The 27869-nt window shown below is 39.9% G+C and overlaps 1 protein-coding gene across 3 annotated transcripts in view; it reads right to left on the bottom strand.

Annotated features, from left to right (window-relative positions):
• The window catches only part of reck (reversion-inducing-cysteine-rich protein with kazal motifs), a 135342-nt gene that overhangs the window by 35284 nt on the left and 72189 nt on the right, over positions 1-27869 (bottom strand). For all 3 annotated transcript variants that reach the window (XM_078216525.1, XM_078216524.1, XM_078216526.1), the window contains 5 exons: positions 21541-21574; positions 20153-20350; positions 16476-16743; positions 13138-13317; positions 5759-5968 (listed from right to left, as the gene is read on the bottom strand). In XM_078216525.1, coding sequence (XP_078072651.1) covers positions 5759-5968; positions 13138-13317; positions 16476-16743; positions 20153-20350; positions 21541-21574 — 890 coding nt within the window. The remainder of the gene's footprint in view (positions 1-5758; positions 5969-13137; positions 13318-16475; positions 16744-20152; positions 20351-21540; positions 21575-27869) is intronic.

Below are 27869 nucleotides of genomic sequence, written 5' to 3'. Positions count from 1 at the left end.
CCAACTTGCTTTCCGCCTCTTAGACACCAACAGATCCACCCCACATTACACATACCCCAACCTCTGAAGAAATTGGAGGATTTAGAGTTTTGTTTTATCTCTTTCTTTTCATTTCTACTACCTTGGCACCAGCAATGGAATACATTTTGCTTTGAAATGTACATCTACTTAGTCACATTTCCTGAAACAAATGCAAGCATACTCGGGCAGTGTCATCAAGAGACTCGACCATTAACCTGCTGAAATGTCTCAATCACAAAAGATTTTTTGCACCAGGATGGTGCCACAACACAAGGCAGACTATATAAGTAACACTTAATCTGTTTACATCCCAACCAAAGATCAGCAGAGCAAACAGAACTGATTGAAGTTCAAGACCATTTATGTCCTAAATGCAATAACTGGAATCACACGCTTTAGTTCCCTTTGGATTGGGTGACTGGGCGAAAGTGGGGAAGTGTGCGTTCATATACTTTGGCAGGCAGAATCAAAAGGCAAATTATCTAAATGGAGAGAGACTGCAGGTGAGTGAAGTGCAGAGGGATCTAGGTGTTCTAGTGCATGAATCACAAAAAGCTAGCAAGCAGGTCCAACAAGTAGTTAAGGCAGCAAATAGCATTTTGGCCTTCATTGAAAAGGGGTGGAGTTTAAAAATAGGGAGATTTAGTTGCAATTGTGCAGGGTGTTGGTGAGACCTCACCTGGAATATTGCGTACAGTCCTGGTCCCTTTACTTAAAAAAATATATCGTAACATTGGAGGCAGTTCAAAAGAGATTCACCAGGCTAATTCCTAGGATGAGAATTCCTGTCAAGATTGATTAAATAGTCTGGGTCTGTATTCCATGGAGTTTAGAAGAGTGAGGGGGTGTCCTTATTCAAACATTAAAGATCCAGAACGGGCTTGACAGGGTAGATGGTGAGACGTTTTCACTAATGGGTGAGTTTCGAACAAGGGGACATAGCTACAAGATAGAGGGCCGGTCATTTAAAACCCAGGTGTGTAGAAATTTCTTCTTGCAGAGAATAGTAAATCTCTGGAATTATCTGCCGCAAAGTTAGTGGAGATTGGATCATTAGAAGTATTTATAGTGGAGGTGGATAAATCTTTGATAGATTGAGGAATAAAGGGCTATAGGGAAATGGCACAGAAAAGGAGTCGAGGCCAGCATAAATTAGCCATGATCGTATTGAATGGCGGGGCAGGCTTAAAGAGCCTGGTGGCCTGCCTCAGTGACAGGACTCCCACTTGTGAGTCAGAGGTTGTGGGTTCAAGTTTCACCCTAGTACACAAAATATAGGGTGACACTGCAAAACAGTACTAAAACTGCACCGTCAATGAAGCTGTGTTTCCTACAAGACTTTAAACCGAGAGTTGTCTGCCCTCTTGAAATCCCACAGAATTATATTAAGAGCAGGAAAGTCCTTGCCAATATTTATCCCTCAGCCAACATCACAAAAGCAGATTATCTGGTCATTGATCTCAAGTGTTGTCTGATGGAGCTTGTCAGCAAATTAGCCGCCACATTTTCTGTAATACAACAATGCCTCCACTCATTTAACGTATCATGGGGCATCCTGAGGTCATGAATGGCACTATATAAATACCGGTATTTTTCTTAAGTAATATAAAGGATCTTTTTGGTTTATATTGGACAGTCACAATGTATAATGAACAGTCAATGCTGAACTGCTATCTTATTGCACTGGATTACTCCCACGACAGTAACTGACTTCATTAGTAAGTCTGTAGAAGACTGTGCGCCAAAGAAGCAAATCCACGTGTTCCCCGACTGGAAACCATGGATCAACAGGGATATCCACTGCTTGCTGAAGTCCAGGTCTGAGGTGTTCAAGACAGGTGACCCTGACTTATACAAGAAAACCAGATACAATCTAAGGAAATCCATCAAAGATGCCAAAAGACAGTAACGGATCAAGCTAGAGACCCAGGCTAGCCACACAGACCCCCCGCCGACTATGTCTGCAAGACATAACAGGCTACAAGATGAAGGCATGTAAAATCACCGGCTCCAATACACCCCCTCCGATGAGCTCAATGCATTCTATGACCGTTTTGAGCAAAATATTAGCGAGAGCATGCCCTCCACCCTGGAAGTCCTGGATGAACCTGTATCTGGGGTCACCATTGCAGATGTCAGAGCAGCTTTCTTGAAGGTCAACTGACGGAAAGCAACTGGCCCGGATGGGATACCCGGACGAGCACTCAGATCCTGCGTGGATCAGCTGGCGGGGGTATTTGCAGACATCTTCAACCTCTCTTCACAACAATCTGAGGTCCCTATCTGCTTTAAGAAGATGACCATGATCCCGGTACCTAAGAAAAACCAAGCAGTGTGTCTCAATGACCATCATCCGGTGGCTCTGACATCCATCATTATAAAGTGGTTCGAAAGGCTAGTCATGGCACGAATCAATTCCAGCCTCCCGGACTACCTGGATCCACTAAAGTTTGCCGACCGCCGCAACAGGTCCACAGCAGACGCCATCTCCCTGGCCCTGCGCTCAATCCTAGAATACCGAGATAACAAAGACACCTATGTCAGACTCCTATTTATTGACTACAGCTCAGCCTTCAACACCATTATTTCCACGAAACTCATCTCCAAATTCCGTGGCCTGAGCCTTGGCTCCTCCCTCAGCGACTGGATCCTGAACTTCCTAACTCACTGACCACAATCAGTAAGGATAGACAACAACATCTCCTCCACGATCATCCTCAACATGGTGCTCCACAAGGCTGTGTTCTCAGCCCCCGACTATACTCCTTATACACCCATGACTGTGTGGACAAATTCCCCTCCAATTTAATTTTCGAGTTTGCTGACGACACCACCGTAGTGGGACAGATCTCAAACAATGACAAGACAAAGTACAGGAATGAGATAGAGAATCTGGTGAACTGGTGCGGGAACAATATTCTCTCCCTCAATGTCAACAAAACAAAGGAAATTGTCATCGACTTCAGGAAGTGTTGAGGAGAACACGTCCCTGTCTACATCAACGGGGACGAAGAAGAAAGGGTTGAGACCTTCACGTTTTTAGGTGTCCAGATCACCATCAACCTGTCCTGGTCCCCCCATACCGACACTATTGTTAAGAAAGCCCACCAACGCCTCAGAGGTTGTTACTCAGAGGTTGCTTTCTCAGAAGACTGAGGAAATTTGGTATGTTAGCTACGACTCTCACCAACTTTTACAGATGCACCATAGAAAGCATTCTTTCTGGTTGTATCACAGCTTGGTATGGCTCCTGCTCTGCCCAAGACTGCAAGAAACTACAAAAGGTCGTGAACATAGCCCAATCCATCATGCAAACCAGCCTCCCATCCATTGACTCTGTCTACACTTCCCGCTGCCTCAGAAAAGCAGCCAGCATAATTAAGGACCCCATGCACCCTGGACATTCTCTCTTCCACTTTCTTCCATTAGGAAAAAGATACAAAAATCTGAGGTCACGTACCAACCGACTCAAGAACAGCTTCTTCCCTGCTGCTATCAGACTTTTGAATGGACCTACCTTGTATTAAGTTGATCTTTCTCTACACCCTAGCTATGACTGTAACACTACATTCTGCACTCTCTCGTTTCCTTCTCGATGAACGGTATGCTTTTTCTGTATAACGCACAAGACATAATATTTTTCACTGTATGCCAATACATGTGACAATAATAAATCAAATCAAATCCTGGACAATTCCTTTTTCAAGATAATGTTTGTAATACTTGCAAGAGACCTTATGAGAAAACTTGCATCATCACTGCAAATGGCAGTCCTGGAGACTAATGCAATGCTGTTTTTGTACTCTGTCCATTGAAAGGGTCAGATGAGAAGGAGAGAAGTCACTGGGATGTTTTAAATTAATTGTTATATCAAGGCAATATGGTATTGACCAGAAATGACCAAATCAGGCCTCAATGGGATGATGGGAAAGCATAACAAACCGCAGGCTGTGCTATACTAAACTCAGGCTTAAATATTTCCCATTTATCCACTGTCCTATTAGTTAATTTCTTTCTCCAATTTACTCAGGTCAAGTCTTTCATCCCTTTGTCGTTTCTTCTTTTCCAAATAATCAGGTCTATTTTTGGCTGATGTTTCCTTTCCTGTTTTAACATTAAATACATTTTGATTGTTTATCCCTAATTATATTTTGATTGCTCATTTCCATTTCTTTTCCCCCCTTCCTGTTGCTGACCTGCTCCAGATATTATGACCAAGAACCATTACTGTATCTTTCCTCGCCAACTTAAGCACTAACTCAGAAAACAGCACTGAACACATCCATAAATTATTCCCTTTTATGTTCAAATAATTGAACTCTGAATAAAGGCCCCTATTATTGCTGTCCTTTGCTTCTTTCTGGCAATTTGATGGCCTGCAATATTTTATCCTGTAACTCCAACCACAGTCTCTATCTGTAAATTATCACTGGCAAAATTATTCCTTTCCACGTTGAAATCTGTGTTCTCATAAGTAAATACCACACGCTTCCCATTTTGTTTTCCTTAACTCTTCTAAAAGTATTTAACCTGGAGTGTGTAGCTGAATGTCGCTCAGTTTCAATTCAATCTGTGATATTTTGCTGCCACTTAAGTATTGATTCTCCTCACCTTGGTTTAATCGTTATTCTTCTTGCATTAGCGCATAAACATTCTAGTTATTCTTTTGCTATTGGTAACTTCTGCATCCTCTCTACTTTTTTGACTCACACAGCTACATTTGGTCATTCCTTCTTGCCCCTGCTAAGATAAGGCTCACTGTTCCGCTCTAAAATTATATCTGTTTGGTACTTTAGTCTCCTATACTTTGCAACTCTTGAAACCTCCTATATTAGAGCAAACAATTTGGGAGCCCCGATACTCTGCAGCATTCCTAGTTTTGTTCCAACTTGCCTGTTTTTTCTACCTTCAACTATTTAACTGTAACTAAATGTATTTGATCCATATGTTTGAAGCATTTGGACTGATATTTTGAAGATAATTTGGTAACTTGGCATAAAAATGCAGTAAATCCAGTCGGTGGGTCACTGATAATTCCTCAAAATACATACCTCTGTGAAAACAGAATATATCAAAGCTGCAGATTTCCAAATTACAGGGACAATGCCCATTTACAGGAAGTTGTAATTAAACAGTCAACAGGAAGTTGTGGTTAAACAGTCAAATGAAAACAGAGTTCCATAAGAACAAAAAATACACAAATTTTACGAGTAAGCATTCCAAGTTAAAATGTCAAGATTATCAATATCAAAATATCAGTCTAAAAAATATACATCACTAAAGGAGCTGCATGCCTTAATTCTACATTGAGTATTATTGTAATTTATGCTCTCAACACTTCTAATAATAATCAGTAATTACATTTTTGCCTTTAGTTGGAAGTGACAGAATACTAGTTACTCCAGAAAGCACCATCTTGCAGCTGGGCAAGATACCAGTTTGCCATGGCCTGCTACATGTGGCCTTACTTCTTTTCCCAAGCAGTAACTGATGCAACAATTGGAGTAGATACACTACTGTGTACTGCTCTGAAAAAGTAAATGATATGAGGCGAGAGAAACTCTCTTATGCAACTCATTGGTATTTATTTAATTATTTTAACTGTCCCCTTGCATTCAACTGCTTCAACATAGTAAAACATATAATGGGAAATGAGGAATCTGTAAGGCACAAACAATGAAAAAAACACATCTTTATATTAGAGTAGCCAATCATGCTCCAGTAAAATAGAACTTACTTGCAGATACTTCCTCCAGACTTGCTGTGGCAAGGCTTGATTTGTAATGAACAGGCAACTGCTTTCCACATTTCTGGTTGACAGATCTTAATATTTTTCACAGGTATGTTCATAAATGGCATCTTTATGGTCCCTTTCTCCCAAAGTTTCATGTCATTCTTGGCTCCTTGGTCCGACTGAGTATTGCAACTACGGAATAATTCTGTGGGTCTAGACAACATAAAATTTCACCAGCTCTGTACAGAATAGCAAATTATTAACTCCAATGATAACCCCTTCATTGTCTACTAGATCCTTTCTTGCACCACATCGAAGTTATGTTTCCAATGACAATCTGGACCAGTTCGTCAGCCTTATTGACATTCTCTGAATGAGTTGTACTTTTGAAATATCTGAAATTACTATGTTAATAATTTGTAAATAAATACAGCATTCCTTTCAAAATATTCACCAACAAAAAAAAGAGAATAGAATTTGCTTCTTTCAAATGATGAGAAACACAGGAAAAAACCAGAAGGTACAACTAAGCTAGACCAATCACAACTCCTAATGTTGTGTTAATTTTGTGCAGTACAGCTCAAATTTATATTATGGATGTTAACAAATGATAATATTGAGTAAGATTAGATGCTGTTGTAAATTCTGACCTGAATCATCAAACTACCAGTTGTACATTTTAATATGGAAGCAATTTGGGACAGCTATATGTATTTAAAAAGGGGCTCGGTTAGAAACAAAATAATGTTACAAAGAATGTCCACAATCCCAATTTAATTAAAGCAGTTATTTTCTTTTTAAAACAACTTTCCTCTATGCCTCTCTTAATAGGTCTTTGTGGACAGTGAGCAATGGCTGGTTATTTGAATTTGGTTGATAGTGTTCTCGCTCAACATCCACACATGCATTTTCCAACAATGACCATCAGATTGAAATCTAGTGTAGAAACCTTGGCAAGCCTTTCCTCACCTTATAAAGAGCACACCAACTTGGGGTAGCAAGCTGGGGTAACATCAGTTTTGAATTGGATGGCCAAAAAAAGCAAGTTATGGCAAGAGTTTGATGAAACAAGTTGAAGTTGAGTCAGGCTGAAGGGAGATTCTGTTTTGAAATCTTGCATTGAGCTGCTTTGCAGCATTGTAGGATACCAAAAGATCAGAGAGGGAAATTAAGATGGTGAGCCTCAGGCCACATTTAAGAACAGATTGGAAGTATTCAACAATGCAATCACCTAATAATCAATAAAGTTTATCTTTTTACTGATCTCAGACTGCTAAACAATCTTGTCTACAGTTCTTCACTCCCCTCTGGAACTACCAAGGCAAAATATATTATATATTTCTGTCATTCTTCATTCTAGAATATGAGATTACATTTTTGTCCCTTTGGGCCCTCTTTTTATTCCTTTCAGCACAGACAGCTGAATGTACTGACATATCTTTGGAAATGATGCACTGCAAATATTCAGATGGCAAATCCAAATGCAGCTCATAACATTACAGGTTTTAGAAAATACAAGTCATTTTTAAAATATGGACTCTAAACTACAGGCTTTTGAGGGAGAACAGGCCTTCAAGTAAAAACCTTAATCAAACATTAAAGTCACAAGAAGCAATTCAATGAATACATTTACTGGGGAACACAGACCTGAAGCAGTGCTGTGCAGACTGTGTTTCCCCAGGACAGATAGTGTCTCAAATTGTTAATTCTAGGCTTTGCGCCACATTTCTCAATATCAATGATGACACCTATGTGCATCGCACAGGTAATGCCCTGTGATATGGTGTGCCCTGTGGAATCTATATAGTCTGTTGCTGTAATTAACATTATGCAAATATATTTTCCGCCCTATGAATTCATTTACTGCAAAAAATAAAAGCTTGCAGGCAGCATTTTGAATGATTTGTGAATAAAAACCACATAATATCCAGATAAAGTAGTCTTATTGTTAAACAAATTTAACACAGCAGCAACTGCTACTGTGGCAGGTAAACTATCACATCTTTAAAAATTAAATACCCACCTATCTGCAGGAATCAACGGCTTGTATGGGTTTATAATTGACTTTTATTTCCTATTTTAAATCAAAATGCCCCATTCATTGGTCTCCTGGATTGTTACACACGAGGAGTAGAGACTGTGTGATCATTAGTAGAAATAAGTTGAGACGGTGAGGGAGAATTGGACCAGGATCTGCCAACTCAATTCAGTTTCCATTTCAAAATCATACACCCTGGGATAGAATTGAGTGCATTGGCTTTATTCTGGCACAATTCTCCAGAAAATAGCACACGCCACACACAAAAATACATCCCAGAATTTTAAGCACAAATTCTATTCAATGTATATCGAGTTTTCACAATCTTTTACATTAATTTTAAAAATATTGCCCTACCAACCTGGCCATGTCCCCAGGTTGAATTACACACTCTTGGGAGTTTTCACTAATTGTGCTTTGCAGGGCCTCTGAGGAGGCTCTAAAATTAAACTAATTCTTTTGAGGGCAGGGTTACTAATAGACATGTTTTAAAAGCTTTTAAATGTAATCTTAAGTTTGCTAAGAAACTGGTTACAACACCCCAATATAACTAGTAAATGGTGCTATGAATTTTTGAAGTAATTTTCAGTCATTAAAAATTGGATTACTCGCAGGTAGTGGATTGACTGATTAAAATTAGTATATATTTGTGGCATACACATATGTTTGTGATATATGTGTATTAACCAAATTGCACCTAATTACTACACAAATATATCAATTTTTAAAGCTACATTTATAAGCATTGCTCAATTCACTAATTCAAGGCAACTTGTGTGTCTGATCAAATGCAAATGAAAATGAGCATAAAAGGCAAAGAAAACATACTTCTCAAAAGCAGCACAATTGTGGGTGCAATTTTGCATCCAGATTGTTGATTGTGTTCAAAGCAGGAATTCTACCCTACTGTTCGTATTTTCATATTTCTGTTGTAAATTCCTACGTTTATATTCACAACGGAAGTGCCTTTGCGAACATGTAACACTGGCTGTGCATTGTCCTGCTCGGTGCTGGCACTCCAGGACCTTAACTGGCAGAAGAGTGTGCACATAGCATGAGAAGATTACGCAAGAAATTTTCATTAAAAATATGGTCATAGGAGTTCAGAATGTAAAACAATGACATAGCAAGTCACATCAACATAAAGCTTTCTAAAATATAAATATATTAGGGATATTTCCAAAGAATTGGGGCAATAGTCTTAAAGTTCTATAACCAACTCAAAATCCTTGAGACCGTGGGTTAATCTAAGACAGTTCTAGTGTCCCAATCTTTCCTCAGAACTCATTCCTTTTAACTTGTAAATCTTTTGTGCATTTTCACATCCTTTCTCGTGCATGATTACCTGTTGTCTCATGGTGACTGTACCTCTTACAATTAAACTTATTTCAAACTTGCAGGTGAGGCGATGGTCTGGTGGTATTATCGCTAGACTATTAACCCAGAAACTTGGCTAATGTCCTAGAGACCTGGGTTCAAATCCTGCCACAACAAATGATGGAATTTGAATTCGATAAAAAATATCAGGAATTAAGAATCCACTGCTGACCATGAAACCATTGCTGATTGTCAGAAAAACCCATCTGGTTAACAAATGTCCTTTAGGAAAGGAAATCTGCTATCCTTATCTGGTCTGGCCTGCATCTAACACCAGAGCCACGGCAGTGTGGTTGACTCTTTGAAATGGCCTAGCAAGCCACTCAGTTCAAGGGCAATTAGGGATGGGCAATAAATGCTGATGTGAGCCTGAAGCTCACCTGAAGGAGGGGCTTGGGGTTCCGAAAGCTTGTGTGGCTTTTGCTACCAAATAAACCTGTTGGACTTTAACCTGGTGTTGTTAAACTTCTTACAATAAATGCTGGCCAGCCAGTGACACTCATGTCCCATGAATGAACAAAAAAAAATTATTCACAATTGTGAAATAGAGGGAGTTAAATCCAAAGAAAGTCTGTTTTTGATATCCATTTATGAGAATTAACTAGCCACAGTATTACCTGCCGAGGAAGTTTTGCAGCTGTCTGGCTCTCTGCTGACTGTTACTCTCTACATGAAAAGCACACACATCAGTGTAATAGCCTATCAAAAATATTTTGATTACAAAACAAGTCAAAACCATTTACTAGGCTCCTGGCTATGTCCCAAAATCTGTTACATTAAGATAGAGTTTGATGACTTATAAATTGGTTTGGGTCGGGTATCTGGGTAGAGTTTAGAGCTCAGAGAATGAACAGTGTATTCTGATATACTTGTTCAACATTGAAAGACACCTTAACATCAATTTTGAACTTCTAAAGATTAAAAGAAGCATCAGTGTGCTGCAGTTCTTCTTGGCCCACTGTACTGATGAATATTCTGTAGTAGTGTGATGAAACCTACATATAACTTTGTTACAGATAGTGACCCAGGTTTAGTGTTGGTAAATAATTTATTTGGGCGGCACAGTGGTTAGCACTGTTGCCTCACAGTGCCAGAGACCCGGGTTCGATTCCCGGCTTGGGTCACTGTCTGTGCGGAGTTTGCACATTCTCCTCGTGTCTGCGTGGGTTTCCTCCGGTGCTCTGGTTTCCTCTCACACTCCAAAGATGTGCAGGTTCAATTGCCCCTTGTCAGGGGGACTAGCTAGGGCAAATACATGGGCTTATGGGGATAGGGCCTGGGTGGGTTTGTGATCAGTGCAGACTCGATGGGCCAAATGGCCTCCTTCTGCACTGTAGGATTCTATGATTCTAATGTGGAGTAATATGTATATTTTTGTACTCAAAGAGAATGAGATGAAAATTTTGTAACCAAGTGAAATCTGTTATATTGACCATATACCATGGTTTCATTTTCCTTTTAATAAACTCATTCAAATCTCATGGTCTGATAAAGTTGTTACTTTTCTACTATCCTAAATGGAAACACAAAAGGGCTCGTATTAATTGCAGGATGTCATTAGAGTAACAAAGAACTCAGGTAACATTACCAAATATTTTGCATATGAAGTCATACTCCAGTACATAGCAAGTGAAAACAAAACATGGGAGTGAACCTCATAAAGACTAGGTTCAGTGTTCTATTCTTCACTACCTATCTGAGTTCCAACAGGGTAGCAGAGCTTTTAAAAGTGAAGGGCAGAACACTGGGGCTTAGTCTTTCTAAACTCACTGCTTTTATTTTAAAATACACATTGCACACAGTGCACCAACAACCACACATTCTGGCTGTTTGTGAGTCCCCATCAAAGTCCATTGGAATACAACTAATCCATTTGCAATACAATTAACAGACCATGGCACTGAGTACAAGGGATAAGGAAAACATAGCATCATTACCCTGTCTGGCCTGTAGATGACTCCATTACCACACTAATGTGGCTGATTATTAAGTGTCCTCTGAAGTAGCCACACAAGTCACTCAGCAGGATCAAACCTTTGTGTTGTTCAAAAAGACAGTCTATCTATCTTCCCTGTGCAACTAAAGTTCAGCAATAAACGTTGGCCTTGGCTGCAGTACCCACATTATGTGAATGATTTTGTTTGAAGAAACAAGTACATGGATGAAGCCAAGGAATATCAATAGTAACATGAGAGAGACAATTAATTTGACATGTGTCATTACTTATTAGTCCCTATCTAAGTCTCTATGTATTGATTCTAACACTTCAATTGTAAATTTAATATCCCACATTTCCGACTGATATATATAAAGCAATTAATTACAAATTTTATTTGCTATTGACTGCACAGCTGGATAACTAATTTAAATTATTTTGTAATTTTTTCTGTCTGTTAACAGCTCTTGCTATTTTAGGGTTGTTAGCAAACTTAACCAACATTGTTCTGGTACCTAGGCCTTCATACTTATGTGAAATAACAGGGCTGCCGTTGAAGGTGCAAGGACTTGATGGGGAAACAAAGTTTTGTCTCATTTCTTTGTTTTCCTTTTCACGAGAGGGTAATTACTTGTAGTTTCGGTGAACAGTTTCTAGTAACTCAACTTAAGTACACACTCACACACTCAGTCACTCATTCACACATGTTCACAAGATAACACCTGAACTCCTGCATGACTGAACAGTTATATTAATACTATGTTGAAATCCTGGTCTGTTTGAGTCATGTTATAAATACCAGGCAGTCACTGTTTTCTGTGACACAAACTCAACCACCCAGACAACTGAAGGAACCAGATGTTTATTTTGATCCCTGGATGGAGCATCTTAACTGAATCTGCAGGTCTGAGTTTTCTGGCATTGGCAGATCAATACTGGAGCCAGAGCCACAGTCAGCATCAGTCAGCTTCTTTTGAAGCAATCTCTGATGTTCAAACAACTTCTTTGTACAACGTCAAAGGCTACATAACATTGGAGCCAATGTCCTCACTTGATTGCTGCTCAAACCACACAACGCCTTCTCTTCATTGTCACCAGCCAACAAAGACCAAACAGCTGAACAGATGATGAAGCTATTTTAATAGCAAAGCTCTTTCGCATGAAATTCAGGGGCTATTTTCCCTGGGTCAGGTCTGGCAAAAAGGAGCAGTCTTTTTCTAAGTTTCCACTCAGTAACTAGAAATACTGAAAAACAGAGCAAAATGACTCTGAATGGGACAGGAACAGGAAACAATTCGCCATCTGAGAACAGCTACACAGAATTGAAGGCTGCTTTAAAGTCAAATTTTAACAAAGGAAATTGGAGAAAGATCACCAGATGCCCAGAGTATGACCTTCTAACAGGGTCAATATTCCCAGTTTACTTTCGTTTGCACGCCTCTGCCTCCCAACCTATGGCATTTCCACAATGCCCAGCTATATATGGAGTTAAACAAATGAGGGAGAATGTTTGCAGACAAGGTTCTAGCCAAATAGAAAATGCAACAGCTACAATCTGCCTTCTGATTAAGACATTTACAAATCAGAAGGTTAACTGACTGTGACTTGTACTTGCAAGTATTAATTCATCAAAAAGTTTAAGTTGAGTACATTTGGCATATTATCCACATCAAAGTTTCATCTTTAACTGTACCGCACGAGCAAAAATGCTGCAGCACCATCTGGAGCACATGGAACCATTTGCAGGCTCAACAAGTTTTAAGCACATACAGATGGCATAGAACCTCAGGATCTGCTGTACAGAAAACTCTTTGAAAGTACTTTCCATTTAATCCCACTTCTCTGCCCATTCCATTTTAAAAATTTTTTCACAATATGTATTTAGTTCCTCTTTCCAGAACTCCAGAAACAAGCTTGTAAAAATAAATGTAGTTAGGGGCTGTTAGGACCACTTACTTCAGAAAGCTTCACAAGACGTATAAACAGGGTTAACGCTTGGTGATTTAAAAGTCACCAAAAGGAGATTCTTACCTGTTGTTAAAATTAGTACAGTATTTGAGACCTTGACAACCCAGCTGACATGGTTCTCGGACATCAGCCAGGCACGTAAACATGGCAGCTTCCAGAGGGTTATATTCACAGACCCTGTCAAATTCTTGCCAGTGAGTTGTGCGTCCCCACCTGGTGCTGTACAACTTAATACACAGGTCCCTGTCAAAATAAGAAAAATATTTCTTTAAAAAGGGTCTTGAAGTTTGAAAATCTGCACTTAAGCCAATACACATTACTGCACCAGTATGTTTCTTCCATGAATCGCTCAATTGCTCACCTCAAATGCAGTAGTGTCAATTTTGTACTTAACATATTGGTATCAGGGGTGTAGGGGTGTAGCTTATGAGGAGAGATTGAACAGATTGGGTCTGTACTCGGAGTTTAGAAGGCTGAGGGGTGATCTTATAGAGACATATAATATAATGAAGGGGCTGGATAGGGTAGAGGTACAGAGATTCTTTCCACTTAGAAGGGAAACCAGAACTAGAGCGCACAGCCTCAAAATAAGTGAGGGCCGGTTCAGAACAGAGTTGAGGGGGAACTTCTTCTCTCAGAGGGTAGTGAATCTCTGGAATTCTCTGCCCATTGAAGTGGTGGAGGCTACCTCGTTGAATATGTTTAAATCACGGGTAGATAGATTTCTGATCGATAAGGGAATTAAGGGATATGGGGAGCAGGTGGGTAAGTGGAACTGATTCGCCTCAGATCAGCCATGATCTTGTTGAATGGCGGGGCAGGCCCGAGGGGCTAATGGCCTACTCCTGCTCCTATTTCTTATGTTCTTATATCAGTACAGCATAATGGAGAAAAAGGTAAGCAGTGGATAGTCTCAGCTGTTATGTTAGAATTAGATGTAGCTGTCAAAATATGAGCAGTTTTCAGAGCAGGTTGTTGGATGTAGATTGGCCTGAAGTCTCCTCAGTGAGATGGAAGTTCTTAATGAAATATTTATTTATTTCACTTTGTAGTTATGGGAAATCAACCAGGCAGGGTAAATCTCAAGGAAGAACGAAGTCATTGTAATAACATTGTGTTAACATTGAGGTAACCAACTGAGTTTGATGCTTACACAAATAAACTTTGCATGGTACCCATAATCCCAAGCTTGGTTCCATTTTTATCATTGCTGTGATAAACCTATAACTACCACTCCTAATATTATGCAGCTCAAAATATTCTAGCAAAACACAAGCCAACATTCGGATGGTCAAAATCTAATTGATCTTGTGTTCTTCATTGTACAAAGTCTTCACACTTGCCCCGTTACACTTTAACAAAGTCAGAAATAAAGAAATGAAGAAACAATTTGAAAAAAATGGAGAGGAGCATAATGTAACAAATCAGCGACATCATGAATCATCAGGGGTTAGAAGCACTGCAGTGTGAAGGAAATGATGATTGCAGAAAAGAGTCAAGAGAATGAGAACCACTACAGCACTGACAGAGCAGTTTAAGAAAAAACAAGTGAAGAGGGTACTCAGGAGAGTGCGCACCTCAATGTTAACAATGTTATTACAATGGCGCAGTTCTTCTTTGAGATTTTCCCTGCCTGGTTGATATTCTGTAACTATAAAGTGAAAATAATAAATATTTCATGAAGAACTTCCATCTCATTGAGGAGGCTTCAGACCAATCTACATCCAACAACCTGCTCTGAAAACTGCTCATATTTTGACAGCTGTATCTAATTCCAACATAGCAGCTGAGACAATCCACTACTTACTAAAATAGTTAATAACATTTTAAATCGAACAACCTACAACATTCCAAAAATGAGTCAATTCGCCATTTCTTTTCCTACCCCATCACCCGGTTGGGCATGTAAAATTAACTCTTGCGTCATTCAATCTCTTCTGTCTTCCATCTTATCACAGGTCCTCCTTTTCTCCTTATCTTACCCATTCCTTGTTTAAAACCGATGACATCTTTAACTTTACCCAATTCTGCGAAAAGGTCATTGACCTGAAACACTACCTCTGTTTCTCTCTTCACAGATACTGCCTGACCCGCTAAGTATTACCAGCATTTTTGTTTTTTATTTCAGATTTTCAGCATATGCAACATTCTGCTTTTGAGAAGATTTGACTAGTCTGACAGAAAACATCTTGAAGAAATTAAACCTTCTGGGCACTATTCCCCTGGTTATAGAAGGGGCCCATAACCAGAGCACAGTTTTAGGGTAAGAGATAGGAGGTTAGAGGGGATACAAGGGAGAATATTTTCACCCAGAGAGGAATGGGGGTCTGGAACTGCCTGAAAGGGTGTAGAGGCAGAAATCTCATAACATTTGAAAAAAAATTGGATTAGGACCATTAATAGAGGAATTCAAGGCTCTATGGTGCAAAATTGGTCTAATATTTTCACTTTTCTTGAGGGTTACAAAACAGAATACACTGAGATTTACACTAGTCTAAGGCTACCATCACCTGGGACTGAAAAGTTTACTTATTGCGTGTTCATTCTTCAGACACTGTAGAAACTTAGCCAAGTTGGATTAGATCTGGCAATTGACTTTTGAAGCCTGCTCCAATTGTTTTTAAAATGCTGGATGGACACATACTTTTCATTGCACCTCAATGAAATTCCAGGATGTACGCATTACAACCGAGAAGATCTTCCAAGAAGATGGCGCCAGAGCAAGGCGATTTCTTGCAAGTTGTGCCCAGCATACCCTCTACTTCTATCTTTTACTCTCGTTCTATGCTTCTAAAACCGCATTTTAACTCTTTTAAACTCTCTAACAATGACCACATTCTGCACCCTCCCCTTTCCTTCTATGTACAGTATGCTTTGTCTGTATAGCATGCATGAAACAATACTTTTCACTGTATACTAATACACGACAATAATAAATCAAATCAAAGCAACTCACAATCTTGCGCTGATCTACAATAAATTTCACAACAAAATCCCTAGAGAGGCTCAAATCAATGCTTGAAAGAGGTTGTGATGTGTGAAGGATGCACATTGTTTGTAGAATGAAAATGACCTTATGAGGCAGATATTCCCCCTCTAATTCAGGGACCCTTCACACATCATAGGAGCCAAACCAAAGTCACACCCAAAAATAGATTAGAGATTAATTGACGTTAATTTGCACAGACATTTTGGGTCCATAAAATCTCCAGCTAATTGAAGGGCTGCAAATAAGGAACAACCTTTTCACCAAATCTGACTTTGCCCATTGAGACAAATGTAATAATGGGAATTAAGGCAAGTACTTCTTCAAATTTATATTTCTTGAGAAACAGTTTCTATTAGAATATTAAAGCTGCCCAGACATAAAAAATGAAATACTTTTTAGTTACTATACCAACCTGCAGATTGAAGTATTTGCTTTAGAACAACAGTGCAATTTAGCACCGTCAACAGCTGTAGCAGTCAACTCATTTGTGCTGTTATCCGGGTTACTTGATCCAGAGCTTTCTAGAAAGCACTGCCAGAGTGGATCCTGAGGCAGCGGCATTTTCTTACACCCATCGATAAGTCCATCAACAATTTCTTGATCTGTAGACTTTGTCATCAGCACTCTTCGACATGTGGTCTGGCAAGCATGGTCTTCTGCTCTGTCACAGCAATATAAACCTAAACAGTTAGAAACTCATTAGTACTATTCAGCTTTATTGAACTCTTTATTGAGATTTCTATTTATGTTACATTTCTCAACCAAGAAGTATTAAATTACAACTGATACAGCACACACCTTATATGGAGGATCCTGGATAACTGGAATAATGTTCTCAGAGAACCATAAAATACTAACAATGAACAGAAGAACTTAATTTTAATTCAGCAACTTGCCTAAGATCTACCAAATAGGTTTCAAGTAACTGATATGGGATGTGCTGGCAGGGACATAGCCCCATAGAGACCAATTGGCAAGAGCTGAGACGAAGGAATCAAAATGTCCAAGTGTGTGTACATATGCTGGAGTTAGATCAGCTAAAGCCAACTGGTTTCCAGCATAGAATACTGGTAAGCCTCCCCCTACTTGTCCAGCTAAAATAATCTTTTTGTTGGACTTGCGTGGTTACATAGGGGAGAAAAGGGTGAAAAGGAAGGAGCTAGCTGCCACTCGAGGAAAGAGATGCTTGCATTTATATAGCACCTTTCATGAACTCCAGGCATCCCAAAGTGTTTTAACTAAATAAGTATTTTTGAGCTGTAGTCAATGTTGTAGGAAACACAACTGCCAATTTGCACACAGCAAATTCCCACAAGCAACGTCACAAATTATGAGATAATTTTATTGGTGGGGTTGGTGAAGGATATATTTTGGTCAGGACATCAGGAGAACGGCCCTGTTCTTCATTGAATGCGTCAAGGGATCTTTTATATCTATCCAAAAAGATTGCTGGGGCTTTGATTTATCAAAAAGACAGTACTTCTAATGGTGCAGTTCTTCATGGTACTATACCAAGGCCAGCTAGATTATATGCTCATCCCAGAGTAAGACTTTAACCCAAGAAGAACTGACTCAGAGGTGAGAGAGCTATCACTGAGCCAATGCTGGCATCATTGATGTGTGTACTAATCCAGGTCTGATTAATGACAGAAACTGGGTGGTCACATGAGCAGCCTGGGAATGGAGGGATACAAACGATTGGTCTAGTTGGACCAAGGAGCGGCACAGGCTTGGAGGGCCGAAGGGCCTGTTTCCTGTGCTGTACTGTTTTTTGTTCTTTGTCAGTCATTAACAGCTGTCTGGAGGCTGGAGTATCTGGCTCAAGTATTGAATTCTCTTCCACTTTGCATTGATTTGATTGCTTAGATTTTATTGCAAAGTAATTATTTGGGTACAAAGTACATTGCATGATAAGGTGCTAAATAAATGCAAGGCTCCCTTGCAAATAATGACTGTGTTATTTTCAGACCAACTTGATGTCAGAAGAGGTTCTACTACTTCTCAACGCCTCCAAGGGGAGTAATCACTAGTCAGTCATTAAGCAGATTAGAGTTCCGCAGGGCAAATTGCAGATGCTGAGTTGTCCTCCTCTCAAAAGGCCGAATGAACAGCATAACTCAACAAGGTGCAAGTACATTACCACTATCTTCATGATCACAGCTGGAACATAGAATGCTATATCAAATTGTAGTCTCATGATTCAGGAATGCAGACCTTCAGCAGCAACTCCTGTTCCTCTGCATCCAAATCAAGCTAAACACCAAATGCTGCATATATGAATGTATTTGCATACCCAGTCCCAGTAAGCACCTCTCAGAAACATCAATTTACTTAACAGACATTAGCTTTCCTGAGAGACAGGTCAGCCATCATGATTTTGTTGGCATCCAATGCCAAAGCAGTATCCCCTTTCAGGGTGTTGAATGACTGGTGGAAATGGCTTCTGACCCCTCCCTCCCTCCTTCCAAAGTTTCCCCATTTTTCACCATGAAGCCACTTCACAGCTGGATCCTGAATCCTACACTGGACTAAACAAAGCTTTTCTTATGTGAGGCTAGAAGCTCCAAACAATGAGGGAGAACATTGCTCTGGACATGCCTTATAACCCAGAAGGAAAAAACAGTTTGGACTAGTATTGTTTTACTGTTTTTTCCCTTTTGGGAAGCCTACAAGTTTATCCTGCTTCACATTAACCTGCAAAAGGCTTTACGATCTGCTGGAAAAAGTGAAATAAATAGTTACTTCTGAGCAGTGGCGAAACACCAGCCATGTCTTCAGGCTTTATTTCACCTTAGAATGAAGTAATGTAGATCAGCAAGGAGGAAGATGATGAGAAAGCATGGCTTGATGCAAGGGTGTGATATGGACAAAGAGTTTTCGTTAAGAGGAGGCTGACAGAGACTGGAAGATGGGCACTGGCATAGTTTAGTCTGGAGGCAACAAAGGCACGAGTGAGGGAATACAGCTGCTGTTAGTGAGAAAAGTGGATGATATTACCAAGGAGGTCTTTGCGATGGGTAAGATATGAGAAAATCAAAATAGGAAGCCAAGATTTCTGAAAGTCTGCTTCAGTTTGAGACAGTGGCCTGGAATGAATATGGTGGTGATGGTATGGAATTTTCAGTGGGGACAAGGGCAATGTCGTTTGTCTTTGTAATTAAATTTCGAGCAAATTCTGGCTAATTATGACCAGATGTTGGGAAAGCAGTGAAGTGATTGAGAAAGATAGCAAAGCACTAAGAGCTAGATGTCATCAACACCTTACAGGTAGCGACTGACCTCATGTCTGTGGATAATGTCAGCAAGCGCAGCAGGTCAATAAGGAAGTGGAACACAGATTGAACTCTGTGGTCTCGTGAGGTGGCAGTGCTGGGCTGGTAATGGAAACACCTACTCTTGCTATGACTAGACAATTAAGAGTGGAAGCAAGTGAAACAAATCCTACTGAGTTGGACAACAAAGGAAATATTGGAGGAGAATAGTGGGATCGATCACATCAAAGGCTGCAGAGAAATTGAAAAGAAGTTATGCAACAAGGTCACAGTCACATATCATTTCATTCATGAGTGTTTATGGCAATCTCTGTGCTGGAGGAAGAATGATACCTGATTGGAAAGATTCAAAACCAGAGATTGTGGATAAGATGAGCATTGGGAGGTGACTTCCTATTCATGTCAAGAAAACAGAAGCTAGAGATGGAATGATAAATTTAAAGCATAGAAGAGTTGAGTCTTTAAGGAACGGAAGAAAACAGTGGCTCAAGAAAAAAAACATTTGCAATGGCAACACAATGTAAGAAATGGAAGTTGGGTGTTGTTTGACAGTTAATGGAAATGGGGTCAAGGAAGAAGGTGTCTCTCATCCATGAGAGAGAATCTCGACATGGACGAGGTTTCAGGAAAAGAGTAAGGGCTTGATGGGCTATTGAGCAAATGGAAGAGAAAAAACAGCAGTTGCATCTGAATGGAGGGCCCCTATGTTGATAACACAGACATGCATGTGCTCCACCAAACAAAGGCAATTATAAGTGATTATTAGAGGGCATCTGCTCTAAGGACTACTGAAATAATTTTAAAGATTTATACTTACTATCAATGGGATTTTTCATTGGGTATGAGCGAGTGTAGTTGTCAACACATTGAATAAGCTGTGGGCTAATGGACGCACAGTAGTTTTCTACAGCTTTAATCTGTGACTGTGTAGGAGAAGAATCTGTACGAAAAATGGCTTGGCAATATTCTCTACAATTTGTGTGTCGGCCTGCATAACTGCAACACAAGGATCCCTCTGTAATACAATAAAGGCAAATATTAATTCAGGTATCAAGCTAAAGGTCCTTATATTTTTTGTTCAATGATCTCTGAACTAGGGTTGTAACCAAACCATAGTGCTTCAAAGATCAGTGCACTGAGCAATATTACTTAGGAAACAATATTATGATTTTGAATAATTTATCCTGCCATCTACCCTTCATATCATCCCTCTGCATTACAAGCAAACAGTAGAGAGGTGATTAATTATTGCTACAGTTATGCTGTACTATGCATTATGTAAGTGAATGTTGCGCTGGCAGTAACTTAGAAAATTCAGAAAAATACAGTTGAGTGGTACAAAACCCACCTCACCTAGACATTAGTTCAGTCCATAGTGTCCAAAGATGTGTTGGTTAGGTGAATTAACCATGGTAAATGTATGGAATAATAGGGATAGGGCAGAGGGGAGGGCCTGGATGGGATGCTCTTTCAGAGAGTTGGTACAGACTCAATGGGCCAAATGGTCTCTTTCTGTACTGTAGGGATTCTATGGTATAATCTACTACAGTCATCTAATTTGCAGGGCCTCATGCAAATTACCTCATGAGACTTTGTGATTTACAGAATCAGGACAAGATCTAATTGCTTTCATCTTTCCTTATTCTACTAAATGTTATCTTTCTTGCAAACTTAGCACTGCCCCTTATGCTTTTTTGTTACATAATCTTTCATATATTGCCTTTTACAATCTTTAATACATCAGATTTCAAAACATTTAAGTTTAAAGTTTAAGTTTATTGATTAGCATCACAAATAGACTTACATTAACACTGCAATGAGGTTACTGTGAAAATCCCCTAGTCACCCCACTCTGGCGCCTGTTCAGGTACACTGAAGGAGAATTTAGCATGGCTAATGCACCTAACAAGCACATCTTTTGGACTGTGGGAGGAAACCGGAGCACCCGGAGGAAACCCACGCAGACACACGGGGAGAACGTGCAATCTCCACACACTCAGTGACGCAAGCCGGGAATCGTACCTAGGTCCCTGTCGCTATGAGGCAGCAGTGCCAACCACTCTACTGTAGACTTCCAAGGGTACTAAATTAACTAAATCACCATTTGAGTGCATTCTACTTTAATATATTTAAAGAAATATGAAAATAACTCAGCATTTCAGTTATCAGCATCATTTCCTAGTTTTAGGGTAAAAATGACCTTACTTTCATTTCTGTTCACACAGCTGAAAAAAGCAGTCTGAAATACAAAAAAAAGACACAAATTAGTAATTGCAATCACAGAAAAGATCAGTTTTACACACAAATCTGTCTCCTAAAATCTCTCTACCATAACCTCCTTCGAGGTGGATGTTGCCAAGGCATTAGCAATTCTATTTTCAAGCCAGTCATTGGAGATGTGTAACAGAGGATTACCTCTTTCCCATTTCCAATCCACCCTCCCACCGCTTCCAAAAAAGGCTCATTTCATTAATGCCTTCGTGCTTCAGCCAAAACTGATACTTACACCCTGCAGTGACCTGGACAAATTTTAAATTTCCAAAATTGACAAAAAGATTAAAGTGCAAATTCCTATATATTGAATCCCAACAGTGCAGAATGAGGCCGTTTGGCCTATCGAGCCTGCACCAACAACAATCCCACCCAGACCCTACCCCCGTTACCCCACACATTTACCCTGTTAATCTCCCTGACACTGAGGGGCAATTTATCATGGCCAATGAACCTAACCTGCACATCTTTGGACTGTGGGAGGAAATCAGAGTACCCGGTGGAAACCCACGCAGGCACAGGGAGAACGTGCAAACTCCACACAGACAGTTACCCAAGGCTGGAATGGAACCCCAGACCCTGGTACTGTGAGGCAGCAGTGCTAACACTGTGCCACATATATAAACATTACATATGAAACTTTAAAATGATGAGCCATTCTTTTAAGAACTATATAAAGTCCACCTCCCCAACAAAATATATAGTTCAGAATATTAAACTACATTTTACAGACATCAACCAAAGTTCCGTTATTTCAAATGAAAACATTAGAAGTGAATGTCAATGTAATATATGCAAAGTTGAACATAATTACAAAACAAACAATGATCACAGCTATGTGAGAACCAAAATATCAAATGCAGCTTGAGCAGAACATAGGAATGTGTCAACAGATGCCTGGGTTGTAAGAACAAAGAGAAGCGGAAATTATAGTAAGGACAGTAACTATTTGATAAAAAGACAGGACTGCACTAGAGGAGAAAGTAGTGATAAAAGACCTCAGAGAGAGAGGGGAGATCTTGAAGCAGTCACAGCCAACACCTATAAAAAATATAACCAGTTTAAATCAGTGTAAACATTCACATTTGCCTTGACCATTAACAGTTTAAAAGTGATTACTTCAGAAGAGAATATTATGGAACTATTTCGCCACATTTAACATATAATTCAAAAATATACAAAATAGCTTTCATGTTAGCCTCAACAAAACAAATTTATATTGTTTAAATGATAATTCTTTAATTCCTTTTACAGTTTAAGAGGACTGACTATGAGGCTAAAGTTTCTAATTCATATGGGGCAATGACAGAAATATGTTTCTACACATTGATTTGAATATACCTGTACTGGGCAGGGGTAAATACCAAGTCCACTCTTGTGAGGGAGCTGAATTAACAATTTGAATTACAAGGTGTCTGTTGTTATCATCTTTTCACTGATGCTAATTTGGTTTCAATACTGCTTCTGAAATTCACTTGCATTATCATTCATTCCCAATCACTGCTTAAAAAGAAATAGTCAGGAGGAAAGCAAAGTAGGTATTTAAGAGCATAGTGTGACACTACTGTGCCATTAAGAAATATATTTTAATTCTGTTTCACTGCTGTTTTTTATTGCATCGTTGCCATGATGTCTGTTGAAGGTGTATAATGGGCTTTTGTATTTATTTTTAATTGGGGCCTAATGAAATATCCTGGAGTGTTACGAGTTTACGATCCTTTTGAATTGTTGTGGCAAGATTGTTTGGCAAGTCAAGGTCAGGTGGTTCCTTCACAGAGAAATTCAAAGATTCACTTTCAGTTTTAGTTAGAAGCTGTTGGACTCCAGACTGAAAAGCAGTATTTCAGTGTCTGTCCTTGGTAACAGAAATTCTACTGGCTAGTTAGAAGCAGTCTTTCTTGCCTTTCTGGAGTGAAAACTTTGCTGTTGATGGTTTGCTAGCTAGAGGCCAGCAGTGGCTCTATCTCTGCCCTGAGGAGTACTGGGAGTTGCAAGACAGGGAAGTCAGAGTTTTAATTCTCCATCCAAAGGACTAATTCTCAGCAGGTGTTGCAGAGCTGCAAAAATCACATGAGCATACATATTTTCTGTGCTAAACCGAAACCTGGGATGTATGTTGGTAAGAATGTTGTGCTGGAACAGTATTCGTAGCTGTTAGGGTTTATATAATATCATGGTTGTTTTTTTTTCTTGTTTGTAATTGGTAGACGTTATTGTTAATTGTTTTATTTTATGTTAACTATATTCGTAAATAAACTTTGTTTGATAAAAGCTCCCAAGTGGTTCACTTGAATCAAATCTGGAGTAAAACATCGGAACATCTTATGCTTTCCCATGCCAAAATTCAAAGTGTAAAACTTATGATCTCGGTTGACTTCATAAAACACCTTGGAGTTTCTGACCTGGTTATTTTTCACCTTTAACTGAACTAAATTTATATGAAAAAGATGGTTTACTATTTATTTGCAGTTTCTTAGTTCATTAACTTATGTTATCCTGCACATAACCAAGAATAAGACAATCATTGCACTTTGAATCTTTTCTTACTGGAATCATTCCCCTTTTTACTCCCCATAAAACAGTACACTGAGGAAGTGATCCTCAATTATTTAGTGATTAAAACAAGACTGCAGGATGACAAGTGAATTTTTAAAAAAGAATTTAAACATTAATTGAGGTGAATTTATTACACATTTATCTAAAGGATGCATGAAACCAGATATGCTTGATGAGGAATTACTAAATCTATGCAGGATTAGGATAGATCAAATGAACTTGGATATTGAGGTGGGAGAATTTGGATTCCAGAGGTGTGCGCTTTGGTGGGCCACATGTTCTTTTCCTCACCCTCAATCTTCCTTATGTTAAATGCAAGATAATAAAATATAACTCAAACTGAGGGACCAGCAAGCCCCAGAACAAGGTCAAGAGGAGGAAAACACAAAAGAATGGAAAATACTGCACTAAAACATAACTAATTAGATGAGCTGCTGCAGGTGTGGTCTTCGTAATCATCTTGAATAGATCTGGTGTTGTGAGACTTCTTACTATCTTGAATAGAGTTCAATCTGCACACGGTGGTGAGTAATCTCTTGTGCAAATTTAGCGTTATTAAGTAACCAGTTTTGTCATGTAGACTTTCCTCCCCAGCATGTATACAAGAAGCTTGTTGTGACCTCAGCTCCAGACTGGAAGTGGCCATGAAGCAATCATGTTGGAACAAGTAAATGACTGTACACAGAAACAGTGACAAAGCCCAAGATGTGTCAGATCAGAAAGAGAACAAAGAACAAGAGAGCTTTGAATGCAATTCAACCTCCACCTACAAAACTTGTATGAAAACTATACCAATGGTTATGAATTAATACCGTTCCTTAGTTGTAACTTCTATATGAATAACAGAGTAGGCAATTTAGGGACACCAAGGTCAGTTCAAGCATTGCTTTGTAAAAGTAGTTCCAATCTTGAACTAACAGATCAAGGTAACAAAGACTGATAAAAAGGATGAACAATTTCCCAGGTTAGTGAGCACCTTTGGATATATCTGAACACAAAGATCCATGAAGTACACAAAAGGTAGGTACAATTTCAGTACCATTGCATGAGAGGAAGGTGGCAAAGACATCAGCCACAAGAAGTTTATCAAAATCAGATTTTTCCATAGCTGTTGTTATGGTGATCCTATAAATACCTGTTCAAAATGCAAAACCAACAATCTATCACCCTGTCAGGAAATCTAGTAACCATGTAAGTCAAAATAAAAAGAAAGATGATTAACAGTTATTAAAAGGTTAAAAGAGCACCGCAAGAAGCTGCATGTTCAAATTGATCACAAATAGGGGTTGCCAGTATAGTTTTAAGAAGTTATTTTGTTTTATTCTATGAAGTGAACATTCCCAATGCATGGCTGGAGTTGAGCTAGGACCAGACCATGGCTGCGATCTTCCAGCCGTGTCGTGCCCGAAGCAGAATGCGTTAGATTGGGGCCGGAAAATTGCAGATCGTTTAGCGTGTTCTGCGCCAGTGCCAAACATAGTCAGTATCTTCCCAATTACCGCTCCCGGACGTAATCTGGTTCCCACCCTTAAATGAGAATTTAAATATGCAGAGTTGTTCAAGGCCATATCTTCCCCGCTCCTGGGATTTTCTGACCCTGGGTGCAGCGAGATCAGAGGCCACTGAAGCCCCCGGTGATTGGGGACATGGCTGGGTTTGCCCATTGGCTGTGCTAGCCTGGCAGTGCTGAGCAACTAGCAGGGTGCCAGGAGCAGTACCATGGGGGCTTGGGCAATCGGGGGTCATGGGTGGGGGGGGTCATGAAGTGGAGGTGGCCATGAATGGGGGCGGGGGGGGGGCGGGTTATAAAGAAAGTCATGAAGGGAGACCCACTGGGAAGGCCACAATGCCGGCAATCTTTGTTGGGGATGGGGGGGGGGGGGGGGGGGGGCGGGGTAAGTAAACAGCCTTTCAATGAGGGGAGGGTGGGGGGTGGTCCCCGATGTCCATGGCAGGGGAGGGGGGGGTGGTGTTCCTCAATTTCAATTTGAGATCAGAGCACTGATCCGTGAAGCTGGGCTCACCAGTGTGTTTAGGCCCCGCCCCTCTCAACCAGTGCAAAACTCACCACTCCCCCAAAAATGTCTGGGTGGGAAAATTACAATCTGATTTGCACCAACATGTCCAGCGCGAATCACGCCGGTTTCCTTGCCCAAAATGAGAGCCATTTTTTGGGAAAATTCCACCCCATGTTTTTGGAAAACTGCATTTCTGCTAGGAGGCCATCAACTGGAAACATTAATCCTTTTTCCCTCTTACTACTGAACAGCTGATGTTTCCAGCATTTTCAGTTTTTATTGCAGATTTCCAGCAGCGACAGTTTGCTTTTTATGTAAACAGGTGACCGCACTGAAAAGATTTGGCAATCAGCATGCTTCAATGTCAGTTGACATTCGCAGCATCCCTTCATGTGATATCTCATGCGCATGCTGTGTATAAAACCAATTTTGGACCAATTTTCTCAGTTGTATTATATATTGACAAAGTGAAAAAGACAAGAATGAGTGTAGTCCCTGCCTGGGAGCACAGGCGAGTGAAAGCACACTGGGTGGAGGATGTCCAGAGTGAAGAGGAACCCACAATATGAGTAAGCCATTTTTCTTCATTTGGCAATCACTCTGTCCAACCTGAGACTTCCACAATATTACTCAAAATAATGCCCTTTCATGGGAACTAAGCTTGAGGCAGAGACATTAATTCCTAAAACATATGGAGCAAAGATAGTACCATCCGTAGCTATGATGTACCAATGGTAATGCTTAGTCAAGGTGAATGGACAGCTTCAAGAAGCAACATTATCAATATTAATTCAATATGGTTATGTGGTATCCTTGGAACAGGCAAAATTACCTTTTCCAGAAACAAAGCAGCACCTTCCACTGCAGAATGCATTCAAGTAGCCAATTGACTACATCTGGCTTAGAGCAGTTGTAAAAGATTAGAGACCATAACTGTCGAGTCTGGCAGGTTCTTCCAACGACTCAAAGGTTTATCCAGTGAGTCATATGGATCACAAAGGTCCCTGGCTCAATTCTTGATGCGTTTAGCTAGCCAAATGTGCTAAAATTGGAATCAACAGTCCTCAGTTAGAAAAGAGGAAATTGGCCAGTTCCTGATCCACATTGATCTCAACTCAGCTGTGATTCCCCACAGTAGAATAATCCTGTCAACACAACATAAAGACTCACATCAACAGTAGCCATTTGAAAAAAAGTATTGCATTTATATTGGCCTATTCAGTAACCTCAGTACATCCTCCAGTGCTTCACAGCCAATTAAGCGTTTATTTAAAAAAAAGTCACTGCTGTAATGTAGGAAATGCGGCAGCCAACCACATGCATAGCAATGAATTAAATGGTTAGACTTTGTTATTGTAGATGTTAGCTGAAGGATAAAATGGTAGGCAGGAAATCAGGGAGAACTTCCTGCTCATCTTTGAAAGGCGTGATGGGATCTTTTACATCTGACTGAGGGTCTTAGTTTAATGTCTAAAGTGAAGGACAATTCCAACAGTGGAGTTGTCCTCAATACTGTATTGAAGTGCAAACATAGAACATGCAGTGAAGTCTGTGAAATGGGGCTTAAACACAATCTTCTGACTCAGTGGCGATGCTGCTATCACAGAGCCCTTTCCACATGGCAATGCAGAATTACCAGTGAAAACATATCCCAAAGGGAATCGACACCTTCAAGAGGGTCAGAGATGG

This window comes from Mustelus asterias, chromosome 7 (genome assembly GCF_964213995.1).
Source record: "Mustelus asterias chromosome 7, sMusAst1.hap1.1, whole genome shotgun sequence".
In the NCBI taxonomy this organism is placed as follows: domain Eukaryota; kingdom Metazoa; phylum Chordata; class Chondrichthyes; order Carcharhiniformes; family Triakidae; genus Mustelus; species Mustelus asterias.
Note: the sequence above shows the minus strand (reverse complement) of the source record. Positions and strands in the feature narration are given on the sequence as shown.